Consider the following 26,621-nt stretch of genomic DNA (forward strand, 5'->3'; position numbering starts at 1 on the left):
ACCACTTAGTCAAGGTGGTAATGAGGGTCTCTGTACCAGGCAACTGTGGCTGCCATCTGGCAGGCAGGCACCATACACCCAGCAGACAGAACCAATTAGTCGGTCCCCACACTTCCCATGAGGCCTTCCTGTGTTTCGTGGCTGGGTGTTAGTCCCGCTGAGCCTCCCTTAAGAAATCCTGTTGCATTCTGGGACGGGAGGGGCAAATCATCTCCCCTTGGAACCACAGAATTAGCACAGAAGCCAGCTTTGTCATGGAGGCCCAAGAACACCTTATCCACTGAACATGCTACCCATTATAATGGGTGGAACAAATACACTATCTATTATTACAATGGCAGAGTCCATGGCAGGAATGGGCCGCTTGATGTGGCTGAAAGAGCATTAAGAAACAGATTTCTATGTATAAGAGAAAAACTGGAAATAAGGAATTTGTTAAAAGAAACATGTTATATCCCAATAAAGGAATGGATACAGTTTGGTGATTTAGCATCTAGATTTGGGCTTAAATTGTAACTCTACTGCTTCCCAGCCTTATGACCTGGGAGGGGCATTTGACCTCTATGTTTCTTAGTTCCTTCATCTATGAATGGAAGCTAGTAAGAGTTCTTACCTCATTGGGTGCTTGCAAGTAGTTTATTAGTTAATACATGCAAAGTGCTTAGAACAGTGCCTGGCACATAGTAAATGCTACTTAAGTGTTAGCTCTGAGTATTATTCTCATAGAGCCATAAAGATAATATCTAGGATGACTTTTTAATGCCAAAGGCGGGGAGGGATTCTTGATGTGAAGTTAATCGAGCAGGAATACAAGGGTATATACATAGTGATTCTCATTCTGCATGTCTATGCTTGAAGAAAAGAAGGAAAGAAAATGTACCACTATGATAATAGTGAGAAAACCCTGGTGGTTTAGTGGTTAAGAGCTATGGCAGCTAATCAAAAGGCTGACAGTTTGAATCCACCAGGTGCTCCCTGGAAACCCTATGGGGCAGTTCTATTGTTTCCTATAGGGTCGTTATGAGTCGGAATCGACTCGATGGCAATGAGTTTGTTTTTTTTTTTTTAATGATAACAGTATTTTTTGGTGTTTTTTTCTTATTTATATTCTCCTCCATTTTTTTACATATACTGTTTTAAAATTAGAAAGATCAATGAGCTACATAAGGCGGGGGGAAGGAAAGAAAGAAAATCTGGGTAAGCATCTTATCCCCATTCTTTTCAGACACTTTAAATTTAATCATCTGTAAAATGATCATGGAAACAACAATGGCCCCTACCTCACAGGGTTTATTCCAAGGAGCAAATGATGATACTTATTTGAAGGCAATTAGTCAGCAGTTCAAATCCACCAGCTGCTCCTTGGAAGCCCTATGGGGCAGTTCTACCCTGTCCTATAGGGTTGCTGTGAGTTGGAATTGATTTGACAGCAATGGGATTGGTTCTTTTTTTGGATCAAGACATATGTGTTATAGGTTATATATGTACTGTACCTTTATAAACCTGGCAGTGTAATCACTTTGTATGTAAGAGGCATGAGATACACGTGTCGTCGTGTTGTGGGCAGTAAGCTGTTGTGCTCCCTACGTCCAGTTATGTCCACTATGTCCTGTTCTCCAATCAGAATTTCTGAACTCTATTACAACCTTATGGGACCATGGACATATATGTGGCTGGACGTTGCCTGAACCAGTATTATGTGGCACATGACTGTAGTATCAAGGTTACAATTAAGGAAAAAAAAATTCAGTCTTTAGACGTTCATAATAGATTATTTCACTTCTGCTGGATAATTACCTCCTGTTCCAACCAGGCTGTAAGATCAAGGATTTATTATGGGAAGCCAAAACAACACTAGGGATTAAGGGGCCTAAGTTTCAGCACAGGCTGTGCCACTATCATATTGGGAAAGTCTCTTATTTCTGAACCTCAGGGCTCAACTAGACCTTGCAGAGTACAGTCTAAGGTCATTTCTGGGTTTGCTAACTGTTCCAAAATTGTGATCCTTTCCACAGGTCTTATGGGCAAAAGATCACAAATCCATAGGGTTTCATTTTCTCATATGACTAAAGACTGGCTGGTGTCTGAGTGATTTAATAAGGGCTAAATTTTTATTAAAATCATAAACTAAAAGAAGTTATGTTAGAGTTTACTGCAGACTCTAATTCAGTATTCTGCTAAAATATCTGGCTGTCACTTAATGCTTGGCAACACTGCAAAACTCCTACTCTACGTATCTGTTTAACTGCAATTCCAGCAATATTTAGAAATGGTACTTTGTTATCAATGAATCATTAGTTTTGTCTTGATTTGGATATAGTTTTCAATTGCTGCTATTCTTCCTTTTTTAATTACAAATTTAAAATGATTTAGATGAATTATTATCAGATTATTTTGTTGTGCATTATTTGGTTGATTCTTAACAGAATGAGTGATATGTATTTCTATCAAGAGAGTTTAGGGCTGGAATTTTCTAATATCTAGACATGGTTCCATTAGATTTTGAAAATGAATTATCTCTTCCTATAATGTTAAAGTGACAAAACCCCTAAACACATTCCAAATTTGCATGTACAGTGACCCCTCATTATATCACTGAGTTATTTTTCTACAGTGATGCAGTCACAAGTAGAATGAACCAATCAAATGAATTGGTGGTCAACAAAGATGCAATATACAAAATGACTTCAAAATTCACTGTCAGATCAGGAGCCAAATGATTGTAATTTCTATTTCATGCAGAATATATTCATTACCATTTGTAAAAGTGTGTGTTTGTATGAGCTTATGTTTCTATCCTCATTGAATTTTCCTAGCAAATTACCAAGAAAGGCTTCAGTATTATTACTCACTTTGCTGTCCAGAAATCTGCTATTGTGAGCTTCTGTTAGGATGCATTTCTGGTTGTTCTCTGGGTCCGCGATCTCTTCCACGTCATCTGGGTTACAACTGACTTGCTGAGCAGCGGGTTTAACGGAAGCTGGGGATTCTCTGCTCATCTGCTTTGCATGACCAGTCACTGATTTCCGGAGCGCTGTTTGAGTTTCATTCAAGTTTTCATTCTCCTTGCTGTGAAGAAACAGTTTTGCACTTTGTTACTCACAGGGCAGACTATGATTGCACTGGGCTGGTCCAAGAAAAGGAAGGTGTTAGTTTGGTGGAGTGAGCAGTGGCAACCCAGCCTGGAGGAAGGTAGAAGTAAACATTGGTTATTTGTCTGTGGATCGTTTACCATGGAGAGGCCATGTTATTACCTTCTCAGGCTTTATCTTTTCCTTTCCCCCTTCCCCATACTCCTAAAAACAATCTATTCATCTGCTCCAAAGCCTTTACTGGGCAGTGTCAAAAATAAACTCTATCAGTTACCACATTTCTTAATAACAACTCTAACAAGCACTTTCAAATATATATATTTTCTTTCTTCAACTAGAAAAGGAAGAAAGTTGAAGCAAGCTGCCAGCGCCAGTTGTGCTCTGTCTCTCAATTGCCTCACCTTCAGATTTTTCCGTCTTAGCAGTCCTCCATTTAGGTTTAATATTAAATAGAGAAAAAGGAAAAAACAAAAAAACAAAAAAGAAAGAAAATTAAAAAAAAAATCCTCCATAGGAATTATTCAAAGAAACACAAATAGGAAAGAAAATTCTAAAAATTGTTCGAACTTGCTTAATGACGAAGATGTAAATCAAAGCAATAACAAGGCAACATTTACATACAGCAAACTTCTTTGAAAAAAAACCTCAAGTGCTGATGGTCATAGCAATAGATAAAATTTACAGTAGGTGACCTAACAAGACATATTAAGAGTCAGGAAGTTCAAATTATTTGATTTATTAAATGAATTCCTGAGAATGAAATGCTAAATATTTAGTAATAGGTAGATTGATTGGAGATCTCATTTTATGTTCATATGATGGGATGTTATGGAGCCATTAAGAATAATTTTAGTGACACAATAAAATGTCAAGTCATAAAAATAAGTGGAAAATAAGATTATCCCAACTATGTAAAATCCATGTATGTAATGTTTGTATTTATGTATGATGATGTTGTTAGGTGTCATTGAGTCAGCTCTGACTCATAGTACCATACTCACTATTGTTGCTGTGTTTGAGCCCGTTGTTGCAGCCACTGTGTTAGTCTAGCTCATTGAGGGTCTTCCTCTTTTTCACTGATAGAAGGTATGGTCAATGATGTCAAATGTTGTTGAGAAAGGAAGGCCCTGAAAAGTGTCCATTGGATTTAGGCATAAAATATCATTAGAAATCTTGGTAAGTACAGTTTCGATGATGTAACAGAGGTAAACACTACACTGATGTGGGCTAAGGAAAGAGGAGGGGACAAGAAATGGAAGAGGAAGTATAAAGGCCTCTGTGAGGAAGTTTGGCTGCAAGAGGAGAGAGAGATGAATTGACTGGGGTGAAACATGGCATTTCAGATAGGGCTTAATTATTACTGGGCTTGAAGATAGGAGAGACTTTAACACATTTCAATGCCAACAGTGAAGAGCCAGCTGAGCTGGAGAAAAGGAGAGGACGTAAGTAATGAAGTAAGATGAACCTTGACAAAGTGAGATGGGATGTCATTGAAAGTGCAGGTTCAGAAATGAAGACTCAGGGTAGGGTCCTAGGGAGATAGGTGAGGATAGAGGCAAATTTGTACATTTGATGAAAGGAACTTAATCAAATTGCTGACAGCTTGAAATTTCTCTGATATACAAGGTATGGTTACCTGTTGGGGCTCATGCGGAAAGTGATGGGTAGGAAGTCTGAATTAAGGGCAATGGCTTGAAATAGCTGCCGTGAAGAATGGAAGAAAGAACTGACCAGAAAAATAAGAGGGGTTGGCTGAGCATAACTAAGTGGCCAGGTATGGTTGGAGACAACAAGTTTTTGCGGCATCAGCCTGAGAGAGTGCTGCTCTCCTCCAGGAGTACCCACAGTGCTGATGGAGCTGCAAAGAAAGCAGAGAGGGGGCCCCCATCCAGGACTGGGTCTGTCAGACAGGTGTAGTCAGTGACAACAGAAAAAGATGAGAATATTAGAATGACAGTGTATATTTAACAAATAGTTCCTGATAAAAAGAAAAGAGATAAAACATATAGTCTCTGCAATTAAGACACTTAAATTTCATTTGGCTGTCTGAAATAACACAAATAATAAAGTTACAATTTTCTAGTATAAACTTGCTTCTATAAGTCAGGCCAGTGGTGACCTTTGGTGGGGTAGAGTCAGAAAGGAGAGTGAGGGGGCTTCTGAGGGTTTTGGTGCTATTCTGTTCCTTGCTGTGGCTGTTTGTTGCATGGATGTATCCCATTTGTGAAAATTCAGTGAGCTGTGCACTTATGATTTGTGTACTTTTATAGATATATTTCTACACGATGTTGGAAACTGATATGAAATTTACACCAATAATATAAAACATACATAGCTAGCATATAGATAAATGCCAAATGGCTATTTCAGAGAACCAGTGCTATTTGGAGTTCATGTGAAAGAGAAATAACTTTAAGGGTTACAAAAATGATAGCATTATTGAGCATTTAACTACGTGACGACCACACAATAATCTGTTTGCATACATTAGTTTATTTACTCCTCAGATCAATCCTATAGGCAGGTGTTCATATTCTTATTTTAGGACGAGGACACTAAGGCTCAGCGAGTTGATGTGATTTGTCCAAATGCACAGCTTTTTAGTAGTGGGGCCAGGATTACACCTAAGTCCAACTTGTTGCAGAAACTCAGATCCTAATCACTCATCCTACTGCACTTAGAGCCAGGGGAGGATCCACGGGATTTGCAATTATACGAAGAGCAGAAAGTAGAGACGTCAATGGTAGCAGAAAATGTAGGATGTGAAGGCAAAAATGGCCATGGGACCGAGAATTAACTTTTTCTGGAGGAAGGCAAGGGGTGATATCATCTTTACTTAAAAAAAAAAAACTAGTTGCCTGATGATTGCACACATGATTAATGTAACTGACAGCACTAAACTGTACACATGAAAAAAACGTCGAATTGGCAAACATTGTGTAATATATCTTTTTACAATTAAAAACAAACAAACAAAAGACAGTTGTTGTGTTGAGTTGATTCCGGCTCATGGCAAGGCCCTGTGTGTCAGAGTAGAGCTGTACTCCTTAGGGTTTCCGATGGCTGATTTTTTTCTGAAGTAGGTAGCCAGAACTTTGTTCCCAGGTGCTTCTGGATGGACTCAAGCCTCCAGCCTCTTGGTCAACAGCCAAGAACGTTAACCGATTGCAATACCCAGGGACTCCTTTAATCACCTTCAAAATTCTTTTCTGGAGGCAGGTAATGGTGATGGGTGCACAACGTGATGAACACAATTAATGTGACTGAATTATACCTGTGAAGATCGTTGAGATGGTAAATGTTATGTTACATATATATTTACCAATTTAAAAACAAAGTCCTTTTGTGGGTAGTCTCAAGACAGAATTGCCTAAGAAATGTGAAATGTATCTGCCTGTCTGTTAAAACAGCCCCAGTAGATGCAAAACCCAAAATAACCTGTTAAATCTGTTCAAAGTAAAAGCTGCTAAAAAAAAAAAAATACATAACACTTTAAAAATTATCATGAAAATGACTACCCAGCTGAGAAACGGCATGTGTCTGTCGTTAGCACAAACAATTCGTCAACACACATTGGTTGTTATGTTGTTCACAAACTCACAGTTCTTTCTTCTATGCTTGTATGCTACCTACCTACATTACTGAGAATAAAAATCTGCCACTTCAAAAGAAGGAAAAAAATGCTATCTTGGAAGCAAGACACAGCTAGCGCCTGCATATGTACTTCTGACCTCAGCTGCTGCACCCTGGGGTGCCACGAACAGTTTAGTGTCATCCAGGAACTAGAGCAATTAGAGAGGATTACTGTGCTGCTGGATGAAAAATAAATGTGGAGAAAGGTGTCGAATTGTTCCTTCTCTCACAGTGGGCTCTTCCTGCAAACCAGCCTTTTAGTACCACCCTCCATTAGGGCTCAGAGTCTCAGGGTTAGACAGAAACATTGCAAGGGCATCTAGTAGCTTCCTCTGCCCAAAGCAATATAGGGATCCTCCATTGGCCCCGCCTTCCATGCAACTCAGACTCACCAGATCTCACATTTGCTTTGGATTACACCCCTACTGAGAACATAAAATCTCAAATGGAGGACCCAGGGGGCTCAGCTAAAAGGTCACCAGATGCCATCTTAAAGGTCTGCCAGCCTTGGCAGCGACTCAATGCCACCAATTTCCAACTGTGCACCACCTAACAGGCCCCAAGCCCTCTGGAGGAGACAGTCCAGAGTGTGCCAAAGCAGCGAATGGGGATCTAATTTCAGTAAATGAAAGTAGGTTCTTATTTGGAAGTAGTAAGAGAGAATCCACACAATCAGACTTTTCTTTTTCAAAAAGACGACAGCATAATAAAACATAAAATGAAACTGGGGGGGGGGGTTGGCTGAAAATCTCACCAAACTCCATGGGGAAGCTGAAATGTGAAAAAAAAAAAAAATTTTTTTAGGCTTGTGCTAATGTAGCAAATGCTATTGTGAAAAAGTGTGAGTTTTTTTTTTAATTATGCCACAAAGCCCTATCATTGTTGTCATAGAATTTTAGTTCTCAGAAAGACCTTAAAAGTCTTTTAATCCAACTCCAAACCTATGCCGGAATCATTTCTTCAGCATTGTAATTATATTAGTTAACATGTTAAATGCTTGTATATGTCAACGAACCAAAACTCAATATAACCTTATAGGACAGAGTAGAACCTTTAGCTTAGCAGCTGAGCGCTGAACCACTGCTCCACCATGGCTCCTAATGTGTCAACCATCATAAATTGGTCCATGTTATCTCTAATAATTGTGCAAAATAGGTCTTATGATTACTATGGTACAGATGAGGAAATGGATGATCAAAGAGGTTAACTAAATTGCCCAAGGTCAATTTGCTAATAAGGGGTCTAGGATTCGTATCAGGTCTGTATGGCTAAAAGCCTGTGCTCCTTCCTCTATAAAAAAACCAAAAACAGAACAAAACAAAAAAACCAAAAACAAATCTGTTGCCATCAAGTCTATTCCAACTCCTAGCTATACTACACCACAGAGTAGAACTGCCCCATAGGGTTTCCAAGAAGCAGTTGCTGGATTCGAACCACCAATCTTTTGGTTAGCAGCTGAGCTCTTAACCTCTGTGCCACCAGACCTTCCCTTCCTCCATATTGCTTCTCAGTTTTATAGCAGTAATATACAAATTGTTTTGTTGGCTGCGGTCAAGTCGATTCCAACTCATAGCTACACCATGTGACACAGAAGAACTGTCTCATAGGATTTTCTCGGTTGCAATCTTTACAGAAACTCTATGGGGCAGCTCTACTCTGTCCTATAGGGTCGCTATGAGTTGGAATCGACTTGACAGCAGGGGGTTTGGTTTGGTTTTTTGGTTTAATCTTTACAGAAGCAGATCATCAGATCTTTCTCCCTTGGAGCCTCTGGGTGGGTTTGAACTGCTAACCTCTCAGCAGCCAAGCACCTAACCCTTGTGCTACCACGGCTCCTTGATATACAAACTATCATTTAACAACCGGGTTTTGATCCTCTTTGATTTAAAAAACAACAGGGTTTTGCTTTCTTTTTTAAAACGTTAAAGACAACATGTATAAAAGCATTCAGTCCATCTTCCAGTCTGGACCTAAAGTGCCTGTATAGAGCACCTAGGTGGCTGGCCATGCAGTCTTGGTTTGTACACTTCCAGAGACAGGAAATTCATTACATTCCTAAAGTAATTCCCCAAGTAGCCCATTTCATTCTGCGTAACATTGAGCCAACCTCCGAAATCAATAAAAATAATCAAAGTTTATTTGTCATGGCATTCACACTACAATATTTCACAGAAAAAAATTAGTTTTCAAATTAGGGATATCACTCAATCAGCAAGTGTGATTTGGTATGATTTATTGTCATTTTTCAAAAAGTAGTATCCCAACATGCCTACTATTCTGTAACCTTCTTTCTTTACTTATATGCAATTTTACACCACTGGATACATTCATATCACGGCTTTGGCCTGTTTTCTTACATCTATCTTATCTTTTAGCTTTCTTAGTATAGGTTTTAGTCTGCATCCAGTCTAACCATAGTCTTCAGATGGTGCTGTCTTCAAAGAGCTCAGAATTAAGTGGGGGAAGCAGACATTTGAAGGGAGAACCATAATATAGTGTGAAAAGTGAAAAAATTAGAAATATTTTAAAAGATATGGGAACACAGAGGACCTTGAAACCAAATTTGCCTAAAGGAAATGGAAATGATTCTATGAAGGAATAAACTCATTGCCTTCAAGTCAATTCTGACTCATAGCAACCCTATAGGACAGAATAGAATTACCCCATAGGGTTTCCAAGGAGCAGCTGGTGGATTCAAACTGCCGACTTTTGATTAGCAGCCTAGTGTTTAACCACTGTGCCACCAGGGCTTCATGAAGGAATCAAACCAAAAAACCAAACCCACTGCTGTCAAGTCGAGTTGATTCTGACTTACAGTGACCTTATAGGACAAAGTAGAACTGCCCAATAGCGTTTCCAAGGAGCACCTGGGGGATTTGAACTGCCGACTTTTTGGTTAGCAGCCATAGTTTTTAACCACCATGCCACCAGGGTTTCCCTCCTGAAGGAATAGACATATAAAATAGTAGTTAAAAGGGAAAATAGGTGGAAGAACATTGCAAATAGGAAGAAGGCCTTGTTTGTGGGGAAAATGGCAGAGATTCCCAGTACTTGAACCTCAGACCACCTGTATCAATCAGAATAATGCAGGGTACTGGATAATAAAACAGAATCTTTGGCTCACTCTGAACCTACCGAATCAGAATTTCTGAGAACAGGACAAGAAAATGTTCTTAGAAAATATCTCAAGTGGTTCCTCTGTACTTTAAAGTTTGAGAAACAACAGCACAGAGAATGAAAAAGGAAGGCCTTTCCCCAAATTTTGCAAAATTTACCCATAATTTAAGGCAGTACAATATGGTGGTTAAGTGTATGGACCTTATATCCAGCAGTCCTGGATTTGATTCAGCGTGAAATGTAACTAGTGGAACTTTTGGCAAATTATTTTACATCTCTCCTGTTAAGTTTCTCATCTGTGAGATGTGAAAAATAATACTTCTCAAGATAAGATGTATAAAATATTTAGCATAAAGCCTGGTGCATAGCACTTCCTTGACAAATGATAATTTTATGGTACATTGAAGCACTATCTCACTGCCCTTTATAAACATCTCCCTTATTACCCAGATACAGAAGCAATACTCCCTACTCTTAACTCCCAAATTTTCTTTATTGATAGGCCAAACTATACAGTTCAAAAGATCAAGGTATTGCAACGAATAGGAATAAAGGAAAATCTATTTAAGTAAGTAAACATAGAGAAACCAGCTGCCTTTGAGTCAAGGCCAACTCACGGTGACCCCACATGTGTGAGAATAGAACTGTACCCCACAGGGTTTTCAATAGCTGAGTTTTCGGAAGTAGACCATCAGGTGGCCCTGGGTGAACTCAAGCCTCCGACCTTTTGGTTAGCAACCCAGTGCTTTATCCCTTTGCACCACTCAGGGACTCCAAAACTGGCTTGTAGTCTGTCTGACCAATCTTGGTATTTCCCAGTCACAGTAAAATACAAGCTCTAGAAATCCCCCATTTTTAGGACACATACTAATTTTAATTAATATCAAAAATCCTCTCTGATAGAGTATCATTCTTCCCAATCACTTGGCTCAATTTTCATAGAAAAAGCAAAACATTGTTGCACCAGGAGGTTCTCAGGTGGATTACACCCAGGTGCTTTGTAAATTTGTGCCACTTTTAAATCTTTGCACCAATTTTTACTGGTTTGAAATCCAATGTCTTTCATATTTGCGTTCTCTCCTGTTTTGCTTTTGCGAGTCTAAGCAAAATGATTGTGCAACTGCCTGGCCTCTTTATAAGTTATCTCAGTGCTTTAAGGCACATTTTCTGAGCCAGGTCTTCTATCCATATACTCTGAGAGGATGCTGCATAACACTTCTTGCTTCCTGAGTGAATCCACATGGTCTATTGGAATATTAAAAAAAAATAGTAACCAATTATTATTGCTATGTTATTTTGTTTAATGGGATTGAACTAAACCAAGCATATGTAAAGAGACATCGATTTAAAAAATTGACTATACAAATATAATCTGTGTTTTCTCAAAATTATAAATGAATAAACGACATGTGGCAAGGTATTATATTACCTCTTTATGGAAATTTTCCATATACAGACACATTTTTGTTTTGTTTTTAAATAAAACCAGGATTATATAATTTTAGAATCCTTTTTTTTTTCAGTTGACAATATTATAATATGGGTCTCTTTACACATCAACACTTATGCCTCTATAACATCATTTTAAATGCCTAAATACCCTTTGCTGTTGAGTTTTTTTTGACTCATAGCGACCCTATAGGACAGAGTAGAACTGCCCTATAGCATTTCCAAGGAGCAGCTGGTTGATTTGAACTGCCGACATTTTGTTTAGCAGCCAAGCTCTTAACTCCATTATATGGATATACAATCGTTTATTTAATTCATCCTGTGTTATTTAACTTTTATGTTGTTTACAATTTTTTTTTTTTTTTTTTTACCAGTTTTAATACTGCTGCCCTGGTAAGTATGTTCCTTTTCCCAGTCTGGATCCTTGGCACCCTTCTCCACTTCAGGAAGCTGGCCTGTGTAACCTCTTACCAAGATTTTCCTTGTAGTCTAATTCTGGTTGGTTTTACCCAAAGGGTAACCCTGGCAGGTGGCTCCCTCCCTGCCGGCTTGCCTCAGGCTACCTGTGACTCTTAACCAAAGGCCACTAAGTTTTTCAAGGTAGTCAGAGCTACAGAATTCTCCCTCTATTTAAATTCTGTAGCATTCCATTCTTCTCATGCCTGCAGGCCTAGGGGAGGTAACAAGTTTGAGACTGTTAGCCCAAGTTTGTGGCACTGTACTTTGAAACTAGTCTTTTGTAAACAAACTCTCCTGGGATTTTTCTAACTTGAGTGTGCCATTTTTTTTTCCTACTGGACCCAGACTTATATACTCTTGTGAACATCTTTGATACTAAACCATTCCATCCATCCATAATTGTTTCTACAGAATTGATTCATAGATGCAGGTTTTATACCAAAGTACATGTACTTTTAAGGTGTTTGACAAGCATACTTAAAAAACCAGTAGCCTATAGGTATTCTTTTTCTCTAAACTCTTGTTAACACTGGATATTTCCACAGTAAAAATATTTCCAGTCTGATTTGTAAAAAAAAAAAAAAAATATCCCATTGCTGTTTAGATGGCTTTTTTTACCAGTCGGGTTGATTTTTTTCCCCCCACGTATCTATTGCTCATTCTTATTTCTTCTTTTGTGAATTGCCTGTCTAGTTCCTTTACTAAGTTTTGAAATTGTGCTGCTCATCTTTTTTCCTATTGATTGGTAAAAGCTCTTTAGGCACTAACAGGATGAATTTCTTGTCGTGTATGTTGTGACTACTTTTTGGGGTTCTTTTTGGTTTTGTTTTTTAAATTTATGATTTTTTTGAAATATTGAATTTCAAATGGTAAAATAACTTTTGTCTCATAGTCTCAATATTTGGGATTAATTGGCAGCAATTTTCTTTAATTTTCTGTGACATTCATTTGCTATTTACTCATATACTATCACATACTCTTATTTAAAGTTTTATGGCTATTTCTGGTGCTAGAGACATATGTCCAAAACAATACCTACTGCTTCTTTATTGTCCCCACAGTGACTAGAATAATAATTAATGCATTGTAGAAGATTAATAAGGAAGCAGTTTAATGCAGTGGAAAGGCATAACAGAAGTATGATGATAAGATATTCATTACTTTGAACTTCTGTGAAAAGAGCGGTAATAGTGTCTGCTCTGATATTATTGTTCAGTTTTAAGGAGATATTGAGTCCATGGATATTAAAGTAATATACAGTGAGAAAAACAATAAACACAGATAAAGTATTATGGTCAGTTATGTCTAAAAAAAGAAGAGGAAGAAGTAGGATACTTGGATTTTTTAAATCACCAAGTTTACCCAGGGTTTATGTAGGGACTATAATTGGTCACTGCTGCCATCTCTTGCCTGGGTTGCCGTAATGACTTCCTAAATGAATTCCTCTCTTCGCTCATATTTCAGTTTATCCTCCACACAGCAGCCAGAGCCATTCTTAGACAACATAAATTAGACTATGTCCTCTGCTGCTCTCAAATGTTCAATGGTTTCCCATCCTGTATAGAACAGAATCCCATATTCCTACCACGGCCCATGCAGCCATACAGTCCTACATGATCTGAACCATGCCGGCCTCTCTGACTTCATTTCCAACCTCTTTCCCCTTTTCTCAATGTGTTCCACCAACATAAGCTTATTTGTTCTTCCTTAAATATGCCAAAAGGCTTTATATTCCCTCTCTGTGGAAAGCTCTTTCTTCAGATATGTGCATGATTTACTCTCTCTGTAGGTCTTGAGGTAAACATCTGTGAGGTCACTTGGTGCAGGCTGGACCTCATGGACAGAAAAGCAGCTGCTATGTGGTGCCCTCATCTCTAGATGGGTACTGTGCTCCAGGAAAGGGATGATGTCCCACTCATTGGGAGGCAAGCATAAGAGAGCCTTGAATAAAAAAATCTGCTTGGGCTACAGAAGGTCAACCCAGGTGCCAACCCAGGTGCCAACTGTTTGTAGTAGTTGTTAAGAAAGCCAGATGTCCAATATTTGGAGATTTTGGAACATGTGGGAAGTTGCAGCCTCTTCTGCTGGGAGAGGAGAGGAAAGAACAAACTACCAGTTCTATGGAAAGCTGGAATCTGGCAAAACCCTCCTCAAGGAGATCAAGGTTGGTCCAGTCTCAGCCAGCTCACTATCAGCCAACTCTGGTTAAGGACTCTCTTTGAGTTGGGTAATTTTCGCTGCTTGTCTCCACTTAGTCTCTGTTCAAATGCCACTTACTCAAAGATGTCTTCTGGAAATATCCCTTGTGACTCAGTACACTCTTATGATCCTCCTCTACTTTTCCCACTGCATTTATCCCCAGTTGAATGGCCATTGCTATCTGGTGTGAGTCTCCTAGAAATAGAACTTGGGCAGAATGCTGTATCCTCAAGGCCTGACACTCTGTAGGCACTCAATACATGTTTGTGGAAAGGATGTTGATGGAATTCCATACATACGCTTTCATTTCTAAAATGTTTAACATTAACACTTAAAAAGAGTTCACAAAAGCCAAAACCAATTTGTCATTAAAAGGGCTTTGAGAGAATAACAAATGACAGCACATGGGCTTCAGGAGAGTCATGGGAAAATCTAGAAATTTGCATTTCTTGGTTATAAACATCAACTGTAAATTATATTTAGATATGTTCCAGTATTTACTATCCTCCCCATAACAAGCTGCAGGCAGCTTCCACCATCCTTAACAACACTATATCAAACCGTAACACATCTACGGAATGAAGTGCTTTGGGCCACTGACTTGGAACCATACAGGTCAACTAGTCCATTCTCTGCCACTGCAAAAGATCTACCAATAGCCTCCCTGACGGATGCTGTTCCAGCTTTGCTTGATCATTTCTCATACGTCAGAACTTGCTGCTTTGTCAAGAGATCCATTGCCTTTAAAAAATTATTTCGGCAAATATTTTCTGAATACTTAGTATATGCTTAGGACTATGGGGATATGGTACTAATAAAACAGACAGGCACCTACTCTCAATTATTATAATTTCTAATCACTACAAAGATTTTCCTTATGGCAAACCCAAGTCCACCTTTATTCATTGGAAGCATCTCTACTCACAGGAGTTTCTTGAAATAGATCCAATCTCTCTCCTGTTTAACAATTAAATCCCAAAAGTCTATAAATGTTCTTCATAGGACACCATTTCAAACCCTGGATCTTTCATAATGTCCTCCACTGGACATCCTACAGTGTACCGCTGTCCCTCCTAAAATGTAGCATACTAGAATGAGGCACATCCCTCTGCTTGGATACCTTTGGCTCATGCTAAGCCTGAACATAAATAAAACCAACCATATAATCCATATAACCATTTGCATACACTCTTATCTAAAGACAGACTTTGCATATTAAAAAAAAAAAAAAAAGCTCTGTTAAATTTCATCTTGTTGGTTTTAGCCTATTTTCTTGACAGGACTTCTCAGCATTCTACCACCGTGATATGATTTGACTGCCTTCCTTCATTTGCAGATTTAAAAAAGTTGAATAAGAACATAGTCACATACAAATATTCTCAACCCATCCCTGCCCCCCAACACTTTGTGTTTATATCGAGTTTTTAATCACCAATCCTTCTGTATGGTCCCCAATGAAAATTCACCCCTCTCAATACTATGCAATCCAGAAGTCTCTGCCTTATTTCAGAAATTCGTGAGAAAAATATGTCAAATGACTCACTGAAATCAACAAATACCACACCTTTATCATTCCCTTAGTTTAGACAGCGATGTAGTAACCCCATCAAAAAAGGGAATGGGACCAGTTTAGCATAATCTGTTTTTAGCCAACACATGCCAACCCTTAGTGATCATCACTTTTGTTTTTTAAGTTTCCACAACTAATATATTTCATGACTAATAATCCTTGGGCTTGCAATTTTGCCAGGGATTGTCTACAAGTCTCTGGCTCTGTGGTTTTATTACCCACTCTTATCTCCTTTTTGATAAGAATGTTTGTCTCCTGTCACCTGGCAAATCTTCCTCCATGAGCTATCAGAGATTATCAGCAGGGTTCTGTGGTAACATTTGCTTCCTGTTTCAGCAGCATAGAGCTTTCAACTTGGATGTATTTGAAGCAACTATGTCTTGTCTGTCTAGATCTTCACTTTTCTTGGCATCCAATTCATTAAATAGGCTTTGAATATGCAGAAGACTTTGTACTCAGTGCCAAGAATATAGTTGTGCACACAGAATTTGCACTTAAGTGGGGGAAACAGACAAACACATAGAAAATAACCATAGAGTATAATAATCCCTAAATGAGCCCTAGGATCCTATAGATGTGATGGGTAAATCTGGTGGTGGTAGGAAAACAGCCCTGTATTTCCAATTTCAGGAGATGAAGATGAAGAGGTAAAGAAACAACAGCCTTGGTGGATAATGGTTAAGAGCTACGGCTGCTAACCAAAAGGTTGGCAGTTCGAATCCACCAGGTACACCTTGGAAACCCTATGGGGGAGCTCCGCTCCGTTCTAAAGGGTCACTATGAGTCAGAATAGACTCGACAGCAACTTTTTTTTTTTTTTAAATTAAAGAGACTAGGCTAGATAAACTCAAACAAGGAGTTGGGACAATATGCTTAGAGCAATGAGAAGCTATTGAGGGTTTTAGGCAGGGCAGTGACATAATGGGATTTGTGTTTTAGAAAAGTCATGATAGCTACTTGAGGATAGGGTTTCTCAAACCATAATGTATGAACGTCTGGAGATCTGACTAAAGTGAAGATTCTGACTAAGTCTGGGGAGGGGCTGAGAGTCACATTTCTAACAAGTGAGGCTGGTGCTCGTGGTCCACGGACTAGACTTTGAGTAGCAAGGCTTTAGAGAGAGGTTTGGGAGTGAGAAGATTAGAGGCAGGCTAATCCAGGAGGGAGATTATGATGGTACAAACTATGGGATGATTAACACACTGTCTGAAGCCTCTAGAAGGACCTCCTTCATGCAAAATACTCAATAGGTGTTCAGAATTTATCTGTCATCTGTCAATTATTTTACATGCTGTATAAGGAAAGACTGAGGGAGAGTTTGACTCTGATCTTAGTTCTTAACAACTGGCTGGGAACTTGAGCAGCTCTCTTTAAGTCTACTAAGGCCTCAGTTACCTCATTTCATCTGTGAAATGCTCTACACCTTTAAGGTCACTTTCAGTTCCGATACAATATGCTTTTCATAAGTATCTGTATCAAGAAGGTAAACTTTTCTTGTTCTTCTGAGCCAACTTCGGTTACCAGAAAGAGTGTGGCTTACTTTTAGATCACACACACACCACACATACACACACATACATAGCCCTATAAGTGCAGTGGTTAAGAGCTCAGCTGCTATCCAAAATGCCCGTGGTTCAAATTCACCAGCCCCTTTGAGACCCTACGGGGCAGTTTCCTCTGTTCTGCATGGTCGCTATGAGTCGGAAAATCGACTTGATGGCAATGGGTATAAAAAAAAAAAAAAAGCCCATCGAGTTGATTCCGACTCATAGTGACCCTATAGGACAGAGTAGAACTGCCCCACAGAGTTTCCAAGGAGTGCCTGGAGGATTTGAACTTCTGACCCTTTGGTTAGCAGCAGTAGCACTTAACCACTACGCCACCAGGGTTTCCGGCAATGGGTATGGATACACACACATACGCGCGCGCACACACACACACACACACACACATATATATATATATATATATGGAGCCCTAGTGGCCCAGTGGTTAAGAGATGGTTGCAAACCAAAAGGTCAGCTGTTTGAATCCACCAGCTCCTCCTTGGAATCCTATGAGGCAGTTTGGTGGCAATGGGTTTGGTTTGGGTTTTTTTTGTATATGTATATCCTGTTCTTTACAATGTCATGGAAGCAACAGAATTGTGACCTTTATTCCCAGTGAATGTAGCTCATTTTATATATTTCCTGGTTCCTGACGTTTAAAAATTAAACGGAAAAAGGAACTTTCTTATAAGATTGTTGTTGTGTGCTGTCAAGTCGATTCTGACTCACAGCGACTGTATAGGACAGAGTAGAACTGCCTCATAGGGTCTCCTAGGCTGTAATCTTTATGGAAGGAGATCCCCAGGTCTTTTCTCTCCTGATGGGTTCAAACCTCTAAAACCTCTGTCCTTTCGGGTAGCAGCCAAGTGTTTAACCATTGAGCCACAAGGGCTCCTTCCTATTTAAAAGGCCAAGGATCTTTCCACTCCTCACTGCTGCATCCCCACTGATACGAACACATTAAATTCCGAAACGCCTGGAAAAATGAATGGGTTTGGGATAGAAGGGTTATAGGAACAACTTTAGGAATGAATGGGATTACTAAAGTAGTAATGTAGTCTTCCAGGTAGAAGAAGAACTGAGCGGGGAGTCCAAACTAACACTGTTTACCTTTCTTGACAGTGAGAGGGGTTTACAAGGAGATCTTGAAATAATCACTTATCTCATCACAGTTTCTTAGTTTCCTCATCTAGGAAACAGAGATGACCCCTCCTAGGTATAGAATATAAAAGGGATGATAAGCATTTCAAAGAGAAAGATTCAATTTTTTATTAAATGTCTTATATCCTTGGAAATATATGCTTTATTGACACTAGCAGAATATACGAGGTATTGGAAAAATGCATTGCATATATTTTCTCATTTGATCCTTACAACAACTCTACTAGATAGGTGTTGTTTTATCTCCGCTTTACAGATGTAGAACTTGAGGCCAGAGATGTTAACTTTCCCAATGTTAACAAGCCAGGAAGGCACAGAGCTAGAATTCAAACTCATATCACTCAGTTCTATAAAGATTCCACATGCATGACTCATGAGCTACAAAACGCAGTTCCTCTGCTATGGCAGACATTACTAATTGATTATGGCACTGGCTTTGGATCTCTCTTGGTGGGTGCTACAAATGGTAAAAACATTTTGTCCTTCTAAAGCTTATATGCTGTAACAGTAGTTCTAATAACCTCATCTTCAGTGATTCTGATTCAACATGTCTAGGGCTGGACCTCCAATCTTTATTTTTAAGGGCTTCCCAGGTGATTCAGATGATCTCCAGGTTTAGTAACCACTGTTTTATGTGCCTGTGTTCAATGATGCTAGGTCCTTTACGTTTGCCTGTTTGTTTGCTCTGTGAGTTTCTTGTTAGAAATAGAGGGAAGACTTGACGAAACAGCCTTAGGAGGGAAAGGCAACTATTGACTTGGTAATATTTATGGGATGTCTACTATCTGAAAGACAGGTATACTACCTTCTTTTATTTTTGTGAACCACCAAAAAGCTGGAAGAGAAAGGCTTGTTGTATTCTTCTGTACTAAACACCTAACGAATTTCAGAGATAATATGTGAGTTACCTCCCTTGAATGTAACTGTCATGAGCTTTGAAGGGACGAAAGATCTCTTAACTATGCCCTGAGAAGCCCTGCTTGGAGGATTACTGAATACACTAACGAGAGTAAGTGAAAATCTTACAATTAGTGATTCATTATTAATCTCATTCCTTTTATTCAAAACAAATTGACTAACAGCCCTCCTTCCCTACCCCCCCAAAATTACTACATATGGTAGATTACAAACCCGATGAGAAGGGGCAGCAATACTCTGTTAATATTTATGAATGTCACAATGCTCATATTTCCCATCTATTTGGAAAATCAGCTGAAGTAATTAAGGAGTGTGGGGAATTACAAAGATGAAAAATATCAGGAAAACAGCACACATGGAAGTTATCGACACTGTTTTACTTCTACTGTTACATCTTAATGACTTAATTTTCCATGGGTAGCATTTTTAAAACGTAAATTTCTCTGTTAAAAGAAAAGAAAACTTCATTACTATCCATGCAACACAGATATTTTTCAAATGGCAAACTTACATCTTTGGCTTCTCCACAAGGTATCGAAAGTGTTTGCTTCCAATGATTTTTACTACCGTCTCAGGCATTGCATCTGATCCATAGGGAGTCTTCCAAACCGAAGACATGGTTCTTCACAAAACCCCTTCAAATCCTTGCAGATGGAAAACAAACAGATCATTCCTCTTGGTTACCACTAGGCAACTGTGCCATCCACACTGATAATGACAACATTACCAGGAACGAGCACTTTACAGATGGGAATTCACTTAACACTTTAATAAAGGCCTGCAGAAGATACTCGTGTTTACTACTACCCTTCTTGTTTTATAGTTGAGAGACCAGGCATAATATAGTTATGTAATTTACTCAATGTCACATAGCCAGTAATTAGCAGGTTTGGGAATTACACCTAAGATGTCTGCAAAGCCAATGTACAGAAACAGGTGATCCTACCTTCCTGTATTACATCAGACAGGATACTTGTGAGGTGAGAAAGGAAACCAGGACTTAAGTGAACAATCTATATTCAGCTCTGATCCTCAGTTTCCCCATTTATGAAATCAGGATAATCCCATTCCTGTTCTCAGGGATTAAGGGTGAGTCCAATGAGACCATGTGCCTGAAGGAGTTCTGTACTTTGCAAGGTGGAATTTTTGTTGCTATTCCTCCTCTGTTTCTGCAACAACCCATTAAATCTGAAACTGAGATCCTATATGAGATAAGCAATGGGTGTTTGAACAGTTCTGATGCCGAGGGAAACAGGAGTTCTGTAAACTCAGCCTCAGCTGACTACTCCCTTTCAGAGCCTATCAGAGATTGAAAACCTTTAGAAATCATTCTAATCCAGGGCTTCAAACCAGTTCCTTCCAGTTCGAACCCCTGATGAGAATTTGCATTTCCATCCCAGGTATACTGAATCAGAATCTACATTATAACAAGATCCCCAGGTAATCTTTATATATAAGAAATTTTAAGAACCACTGCTCTACATGGAAACCTTGATTGCATAGTTGTTAGGAGCTCTGCTGCCAACCAAAAGGTCATCAGTTCAAATCCACCAGGCGCAACTTGGAAACCCTATGGGGCAGTTCTACTCTATCCTGTAGGGTGACTGTGAGTCGGAATTGACTCCAAGGCAATGAGTTTGGTTTGTGGCTCTACTAGTGGTTCTCAGACTTGGTCCCTAAGCAGCACCATTTAGAATCGCCAGGCAATCTGTTAGAAATTCAAATTATCTGCAGCGGTTTGACCTGGAAGGAATCTGGTTAGAATCTAATCCAAACCCTTACTTTACAAACTGGGAAAGGTCACAGAGTGAGTGAGGGGCAGAGCTGTTTCCAGCACTCTGGTCAGACAACTAGACCACAGTTCTTCCCAATACTACCACAGTTTCACTTAGCGTGTGTGGGGCTCTGCAATGGTAACCCCATCCAGCCGGACCTGCAATCTCTTTGAAGCTGTATGGAAATCTGTGGTTGTCAAGTCCTTTCCCTGCACAGCAGCTGCACGTGAGCCCTGAGACCTTTCCTGAGAGAAGAAGAGCGGGGGCGGCCTTACCGCTAAGGCGGCGTTTCCCCACCCAGGCAGCTCAGAGGAGTGCGGTCGGTGCTTCTCCCGGGGAACCCGACGCACCAAGACCTGCCGGGATGGGGTGGAGGGATTGGGAGCCCGGAGCCGGGCCAATCACAGGGCCGGCCGAGAAGAAGGTGGCTGCTCCCGCCGGGTCGCTAACGACGCAAGGGCTGTTGCTGGGCAGGTCCAGGTTTCCTCCTACCTCTGGGAGGCAGGCGGGGCCTCCTGACCCGATGCCCCAGGGCGAGGCTGCCAACGAAGTCTGGTTGTTAAATTTTCGCCTTGGCCCTTCCTCAGGAGTTGGGAGCATCTTCCTTGAAACTCACCTCGCTCACTGTGTGGTCACGCTTGTCGCCCTCTTTCTCTTAAGCTTCATTTCCCTTTGTAACATTTGCACACACCCCATCTTTTCAATCCAACCTCCTTCACTGTGTAATTTTGGACAAATCACTTCCTTTCCTTCAGATTCAGTTTCCTCGTCTGTAAAATAGAGGAAAATAATAACAGGCCTAAAAACGAGTTGGTGATGGACTCAAATAAAAATATAATAATTAGAACCACTTTTTAATGTCATTCGTATGTCAGACTCTTTAAAGATGCACACTTATTTCAGTCAGATAACAGTTACCATAAGATAAATTTATTCCTTTTTGAAAGATGAAGAAAAAAAGACATGGAATATTAAAAAAAAATACCCCAGGTTTTAAGGTGCAAGTGGCACAGCTAAGATTTGAATGTTCAGCTGCGTATCCCAAATTCCCAGGCACTGTTTATTATGCTAAAGGACTTCAGCAAATGCGGTTAAAGGCATTTTAAATTGCCTCCAAAGTGATATATTTTCCGTCATCATTATCATCATCATCATCAGCAGCAGGAGCAGTTGTAGCTCCAGCACCCATGCCTGCTGACACCTGCCCTCCAGCTGCGCTGTGCTTTGTGGTTTACTAAACCATCTATGGATAAGTGCATCCAGAGGTGGAGCAGACACTCCGTTGCCCCACAAGGGCTCCCTCTCCAGGGGACAAACACATGGGTGCTTTCTAAATATGCAAAATGCCACAAGAGTGGAGGAGAAGGATAGCTCCCTTCACATTGTTGCCACCCAGTCTTCCCAAGCTCAGCTCTGACATGCCCCTCCTCTGCTCAAGTGTCTGAAAAAGCTTCCTAGCTGCCATGGAGGGTGTTAATGGTTTCAAGATCTTTCATGCTCAGGCCTCAAGCTAAATCACTAGCTTGGTTTCTCACTACTTCTCCCAGAGTTGTTATGCTCCATCCAACCCAGTCTATTCACCAATCTGAATCTGTTCTCATTTTCCTGCCTTGTGCCTTTTTTTTATTCTGTTCTCTCCACATATAATACTCTTCCATCGCTCTGTTATGTCAGCTGGCTTATCTACCTCGGAATCAGATGCCCGGGTTCAAATCCTAGCTCCGCCAGTGCAAAGTGCTGTTGGGCAAGTTACTGAGAATTTGTGTCCCTCAGTTTCCTCTTGTGTAATATGAGGATGACTTATTGTGAGAACTAAGTGCAGGACTGGGCAATGTTTTGTTCTGCTGTGCATGGGATCCCCATGTGCTGGGGAATGACTTGATGGCAGCTAACAACAACAACAAGAGAGTAAATATAAGTAAAACACTTAGAACAATGTCTCATAAATAATAAGCAATATAAAAGTTTTCTCTTAACATTATTATCATTACCTTTCAAGAAGCCAAACCAGAACCTAGATGCTGAAAGTGGTTTCTTCACTCTCTATATCATTTGTGGTTTGTTATAAAATGAGTCATTCTTTGCCTGATAGAATGGCTATTTGTTTCCTTTTGGTTGTCACACCTTCCTGGACCATGCTTGTGGTAGGCTGGTAATCTTTACTCAATCCCCAGAACCTGTGAATATTACCTTAACAGCTAAAGGGATTTTGCAGGTATGATTAAATTAAGGATTTTGGGATGAGGATATTATCCTGGATTGTTTTGGTGGGCCTTAAAAGCAATCACAAGTATCTTTTTAAGAAAGAAGTAGAGGGATATTTGACTACAGAGGAGGAGCTAGGAGTTGTGAAGCAGAAGCAAGACTTTGGAGTTATACCCATAAGGGATTGTAAGTAAAGGAATGCAGAAGGCTTCCAGAAGCTGGAAAAGGCAAGGAAATAGATTGTCCCCTGGAGCCTTCAGAAGGCACCCGCCTGCCTACCCCTTGAATTTAGCCCATTGAAGCTTATTTTGGACTTTGATCCACGGAAATGTCAGAGAGTAAATTTGTGTTGTTTTAAACCACTGAGTTTGTGGTTATTTGTTACAGCAGCCATCGGAAACCAATACAGTGCTACCGACGGACCCTTTATTTTCTTCCCCTCCTTCTTCTTTTTGGTATTTCTTAAACACCCAGCACAAAATTTAGATTATAGTAAGCTGTTTTAGGTATCTAGTACTACTATAACAGAAATACCAGAATCGGGTGGCTTTAACAAACAGAAATTAATTTTCTCACAGTTCAGGAGACTAGAAGTCTGAATTCAGTATGCTGGCTCTAGGGGAAGTCTTTCTCTCTCTGTTAGCTTTGGGGGGAGGTCTTTGTCTCTTCAGTTTCTGTTTCCTGGTGCTTTGGAGATCTTCGTGGGGCTTGGCATTAGTCTTCCCACATCTCTCCTTGCTTAATTTGCTCATTTTATATTTTGTGAGAGATTGACTCAAGACATATCCTACACTAATCCTTCCCAAATGAGATTACAACTACAGGCACAGAGGTTAGGATTTACAACACATATTTTGGGGGGACACAATTCAACCCATAATGTAAGTGTTCTGCAAAATTTTATGAATTAAATGAAAGAGAACAGAACAAAAATTAAACATTGAAATTTCTTTCTGTGAGTATGGCACTTACTGGAATTTTGTCAACTCAATGCAGTTTCCCATCCTTCTTTTCTGTGAATAGAACTCTTTCCATTGGGAACCTCTTTCCCATTCCAAGAAGTCTTTGTGGGGGGCGTCAATCAAAGTGTCACTCTCATCCCACTTCTTCATAGAACAGGTCACATTCCATGACTTAAATATTTCTTATTTATGACCAATAACACAGACGTTTTCTGGAAGAAGATATTTTCTGTCTTCTGGGGTTTTAAGCTATGAGGATAAGGTGTTGAGTCCACTGACACCAAAAAGAAGGAAGCAGAGCTGGAAATGAAGCCATTTGCGGAGGGGCATAGGAGAGCAAAGAGCCAAGATCCAGCTATGCCCAAAACTAGATTTCAGGCTTCTCAAACACAGGACCTAAAAAATTCTCTTTTTGCTTAAGATATTTTGAGACAGGCTTCATTAAACTTTACCCAGATTCTTGACTAATATCAAAAAATAAACCAAATCAGTTGCCTTCGAGTTGTTTCTGATTCATGGCGACTCCATGTGGAGTGTAGTTTTTCTCTGCACACATGGGGTTGCCGTAAGTCCTATTACAGAAAATCTTAAACTTCAGGTTGTTAAGGTTTATATATGGGATGCAGTTAATTGACTGGATGGCATTTCAAGCTTTGCTGTAAATTCTGTCATAAAACTTGAAGGAGTAAATTCATTTTCATCAAATAAGATATTGTAATAAAGCTGTTCTTTGACCTTGCCTTGAATTCACATGTCTATAAATGCCAACTTGAAACGTATTACATTGGAGAAAGGCTTTCTGTTGGGCAGTTCTTCTATCTGTCTGAAAGTATTCAGGTGAAATTTGATACATTTTTCAGACTGAAGGGTGCCTCTGCTTTGCCACTTACTAACCACAAAAAAAAAAAAAAAAAAACGAACCTGTTGCCGTCCAGTTGATTCTGACTCATAGCAACTTACTAACCAAGTGACCTTAAACAAATAATCTAACTCTTGTACCTATAAGGTGGAGACAACAATAATTACCCTATACGATTGTTGTCAGGTTTAGAGATAATGTATTCAGAGCCCCTGACATTAATAGGTTTCAACAAATTGTATTCTTATTTATAACAATAGTAGCTAACATTTGTTGATGTTATTGTTAGGTGCCATCATGTTGGTTTGGACTCATGGCAATCCTGTGTACAACAGAATGAAACACTGTCTGGTCCTGATCCATCCTTAAAATTGTTGCTATGTTTGAGTCCATTGTTGCAACCACTGTGTCAATCCATCTCATTGAAGGTCTTCCTCTTTTTCGATGACCCTCTACTTTACCAAGCATAATGTCCTTCTCCAGACTGGTCCCTCCTGATAACATGTCCAAATATGTGAGATGAAGTCACACCATCTTTGCTTCTAAAGAGCATTTTGGTTGTACTTCTTCCAAGACAATTTTGCTCACTCTTCTGGCAGTCCATGGTATATTCAATATTCTTTGCCAACACCACAATTCAAAGGCATCATTCTTCGGTCTTCCTTATTCATTGTCCAGCCTTTGCATACATATGAGGTGATTGAAAATAACATGGCTAGGATCAGGCATTCCTTAGTCCTTAAAGTGACATCTTTGCTTTTCAACACTTTAAAGAGGCCTTTTATCCAATGTAATTCGTCATATGATTTCTTGACTGCTGCTTCCATGGGCATTGATTGTGGGTTCAAGTAAAATGAAATCCTTGACAACTTCAATATTTTTTCTGTTTATCATGATGTTGCTTATTGGTCCAGTTGTGAGGATTTTTGTTTTATGTTGAGGTATAATCCATACTGAAGGCACTAGTCTTCGATCTTCATCAACAAGTGCTTAGAGTCCTCCTTGCTTTCAGCAAATAAGGTTGTGTCAATCTGCATATTGCAGTTGTTACGGAGTCTTCCCCCAATCCTGATGACATGTTCTTCTTCATATAGTCCAGCTTCTCAGATCATTTGCTCAGAGTGCAGACTGAATAAATATGGTGAAAGGATACAATCTGATGCACAGCTTTCCTGATTTTAAACCATTTAACATTTAGTGAATATTTATTATGTGCCAGACACAGTGCTAAGAGCTTTTCATTCAACACCCATTTAATCTTCACAACAGCATCATGAAATAAAGGGTATTTATATCCTCATTTTAGAGATGAGGAGCCTGAGGCTTAGAGATGATAAATAACTTTCTCAAGGAAACATTGCTATAAAGAGTCAGAGCTACAGAAAAAAAAAAAAAAAAAAACACAAACCCATGTTTGGCTGACTCTGGAGGTAGCCTTCATAGTTACTGCCCTATAGTGTGTCTGTGAATGTTGGTTTGCCATTGTTATTACTAGTAATGTTTTTACTGTCATTGTTTTAAGGCTCTAGGTTTCTTACAGAATGCAGATTTTATGATAGAATTCTTAAAGAGGAATGGCCTTTTCTTATCTAGAATTTTCTACTTCACACTCTGCTTTATGAAATGACATAACCACGAAACATCTCTCCAGTGGTTTATATTAAACAAGGCAAAA

General features: G+C 39.5%; 1 protein-coding gene across 2 annotated transcripts in view; it reads right to left on the reverse strand.

The window, feature by feature from the left end:
• Positions 1-21,316, reverse strand: part of C3H1orf87 (chromosome 3 C1orf87 homolog) — a 97,512-nt gene extending 76,196 nt beyond the window's left edge. For both annotated transcript variants that reach the window (XM_049879415.1, XM_049879414.1), the window contains exons 1-3: positions 21,196-21,316; positions 19,657-19,789; positions 2,853-3,069 (exon numbers count right to left, since the gene is read on the reverse strand). In XM_049879415.1, the coding sequence (XP_049735372.1) occupies positions 2,853-3,069; positions 19,657-19,763 (324 nt within the window). In that variant the 5' untranslated portion in view covers positions 19,764-19,789; positions 21,196-21,316. The remainder of the gene's footprint in view (positions 1-2,852; positions 3,070-19,656; positions 19,790-21,195) is intronic.
• Positions 21,317-26,621: the final 5,305 nt, after the last annotated feature.

The sequence above is a fragment of the Elephas maximus genome, chromosome 3 (genome assembly GCF_024166365.1).
Source record: "Elephas maximus indicus isolate mEleMax1 chromosome 3, mEleMax1 primary haplotype, whole genome shotgun sequence".
NCBI lineage: Eukaryota > Metazoa > Chordata > Mammalia > Proboscidea > Elephantidae > Elephas > Elephas maximus.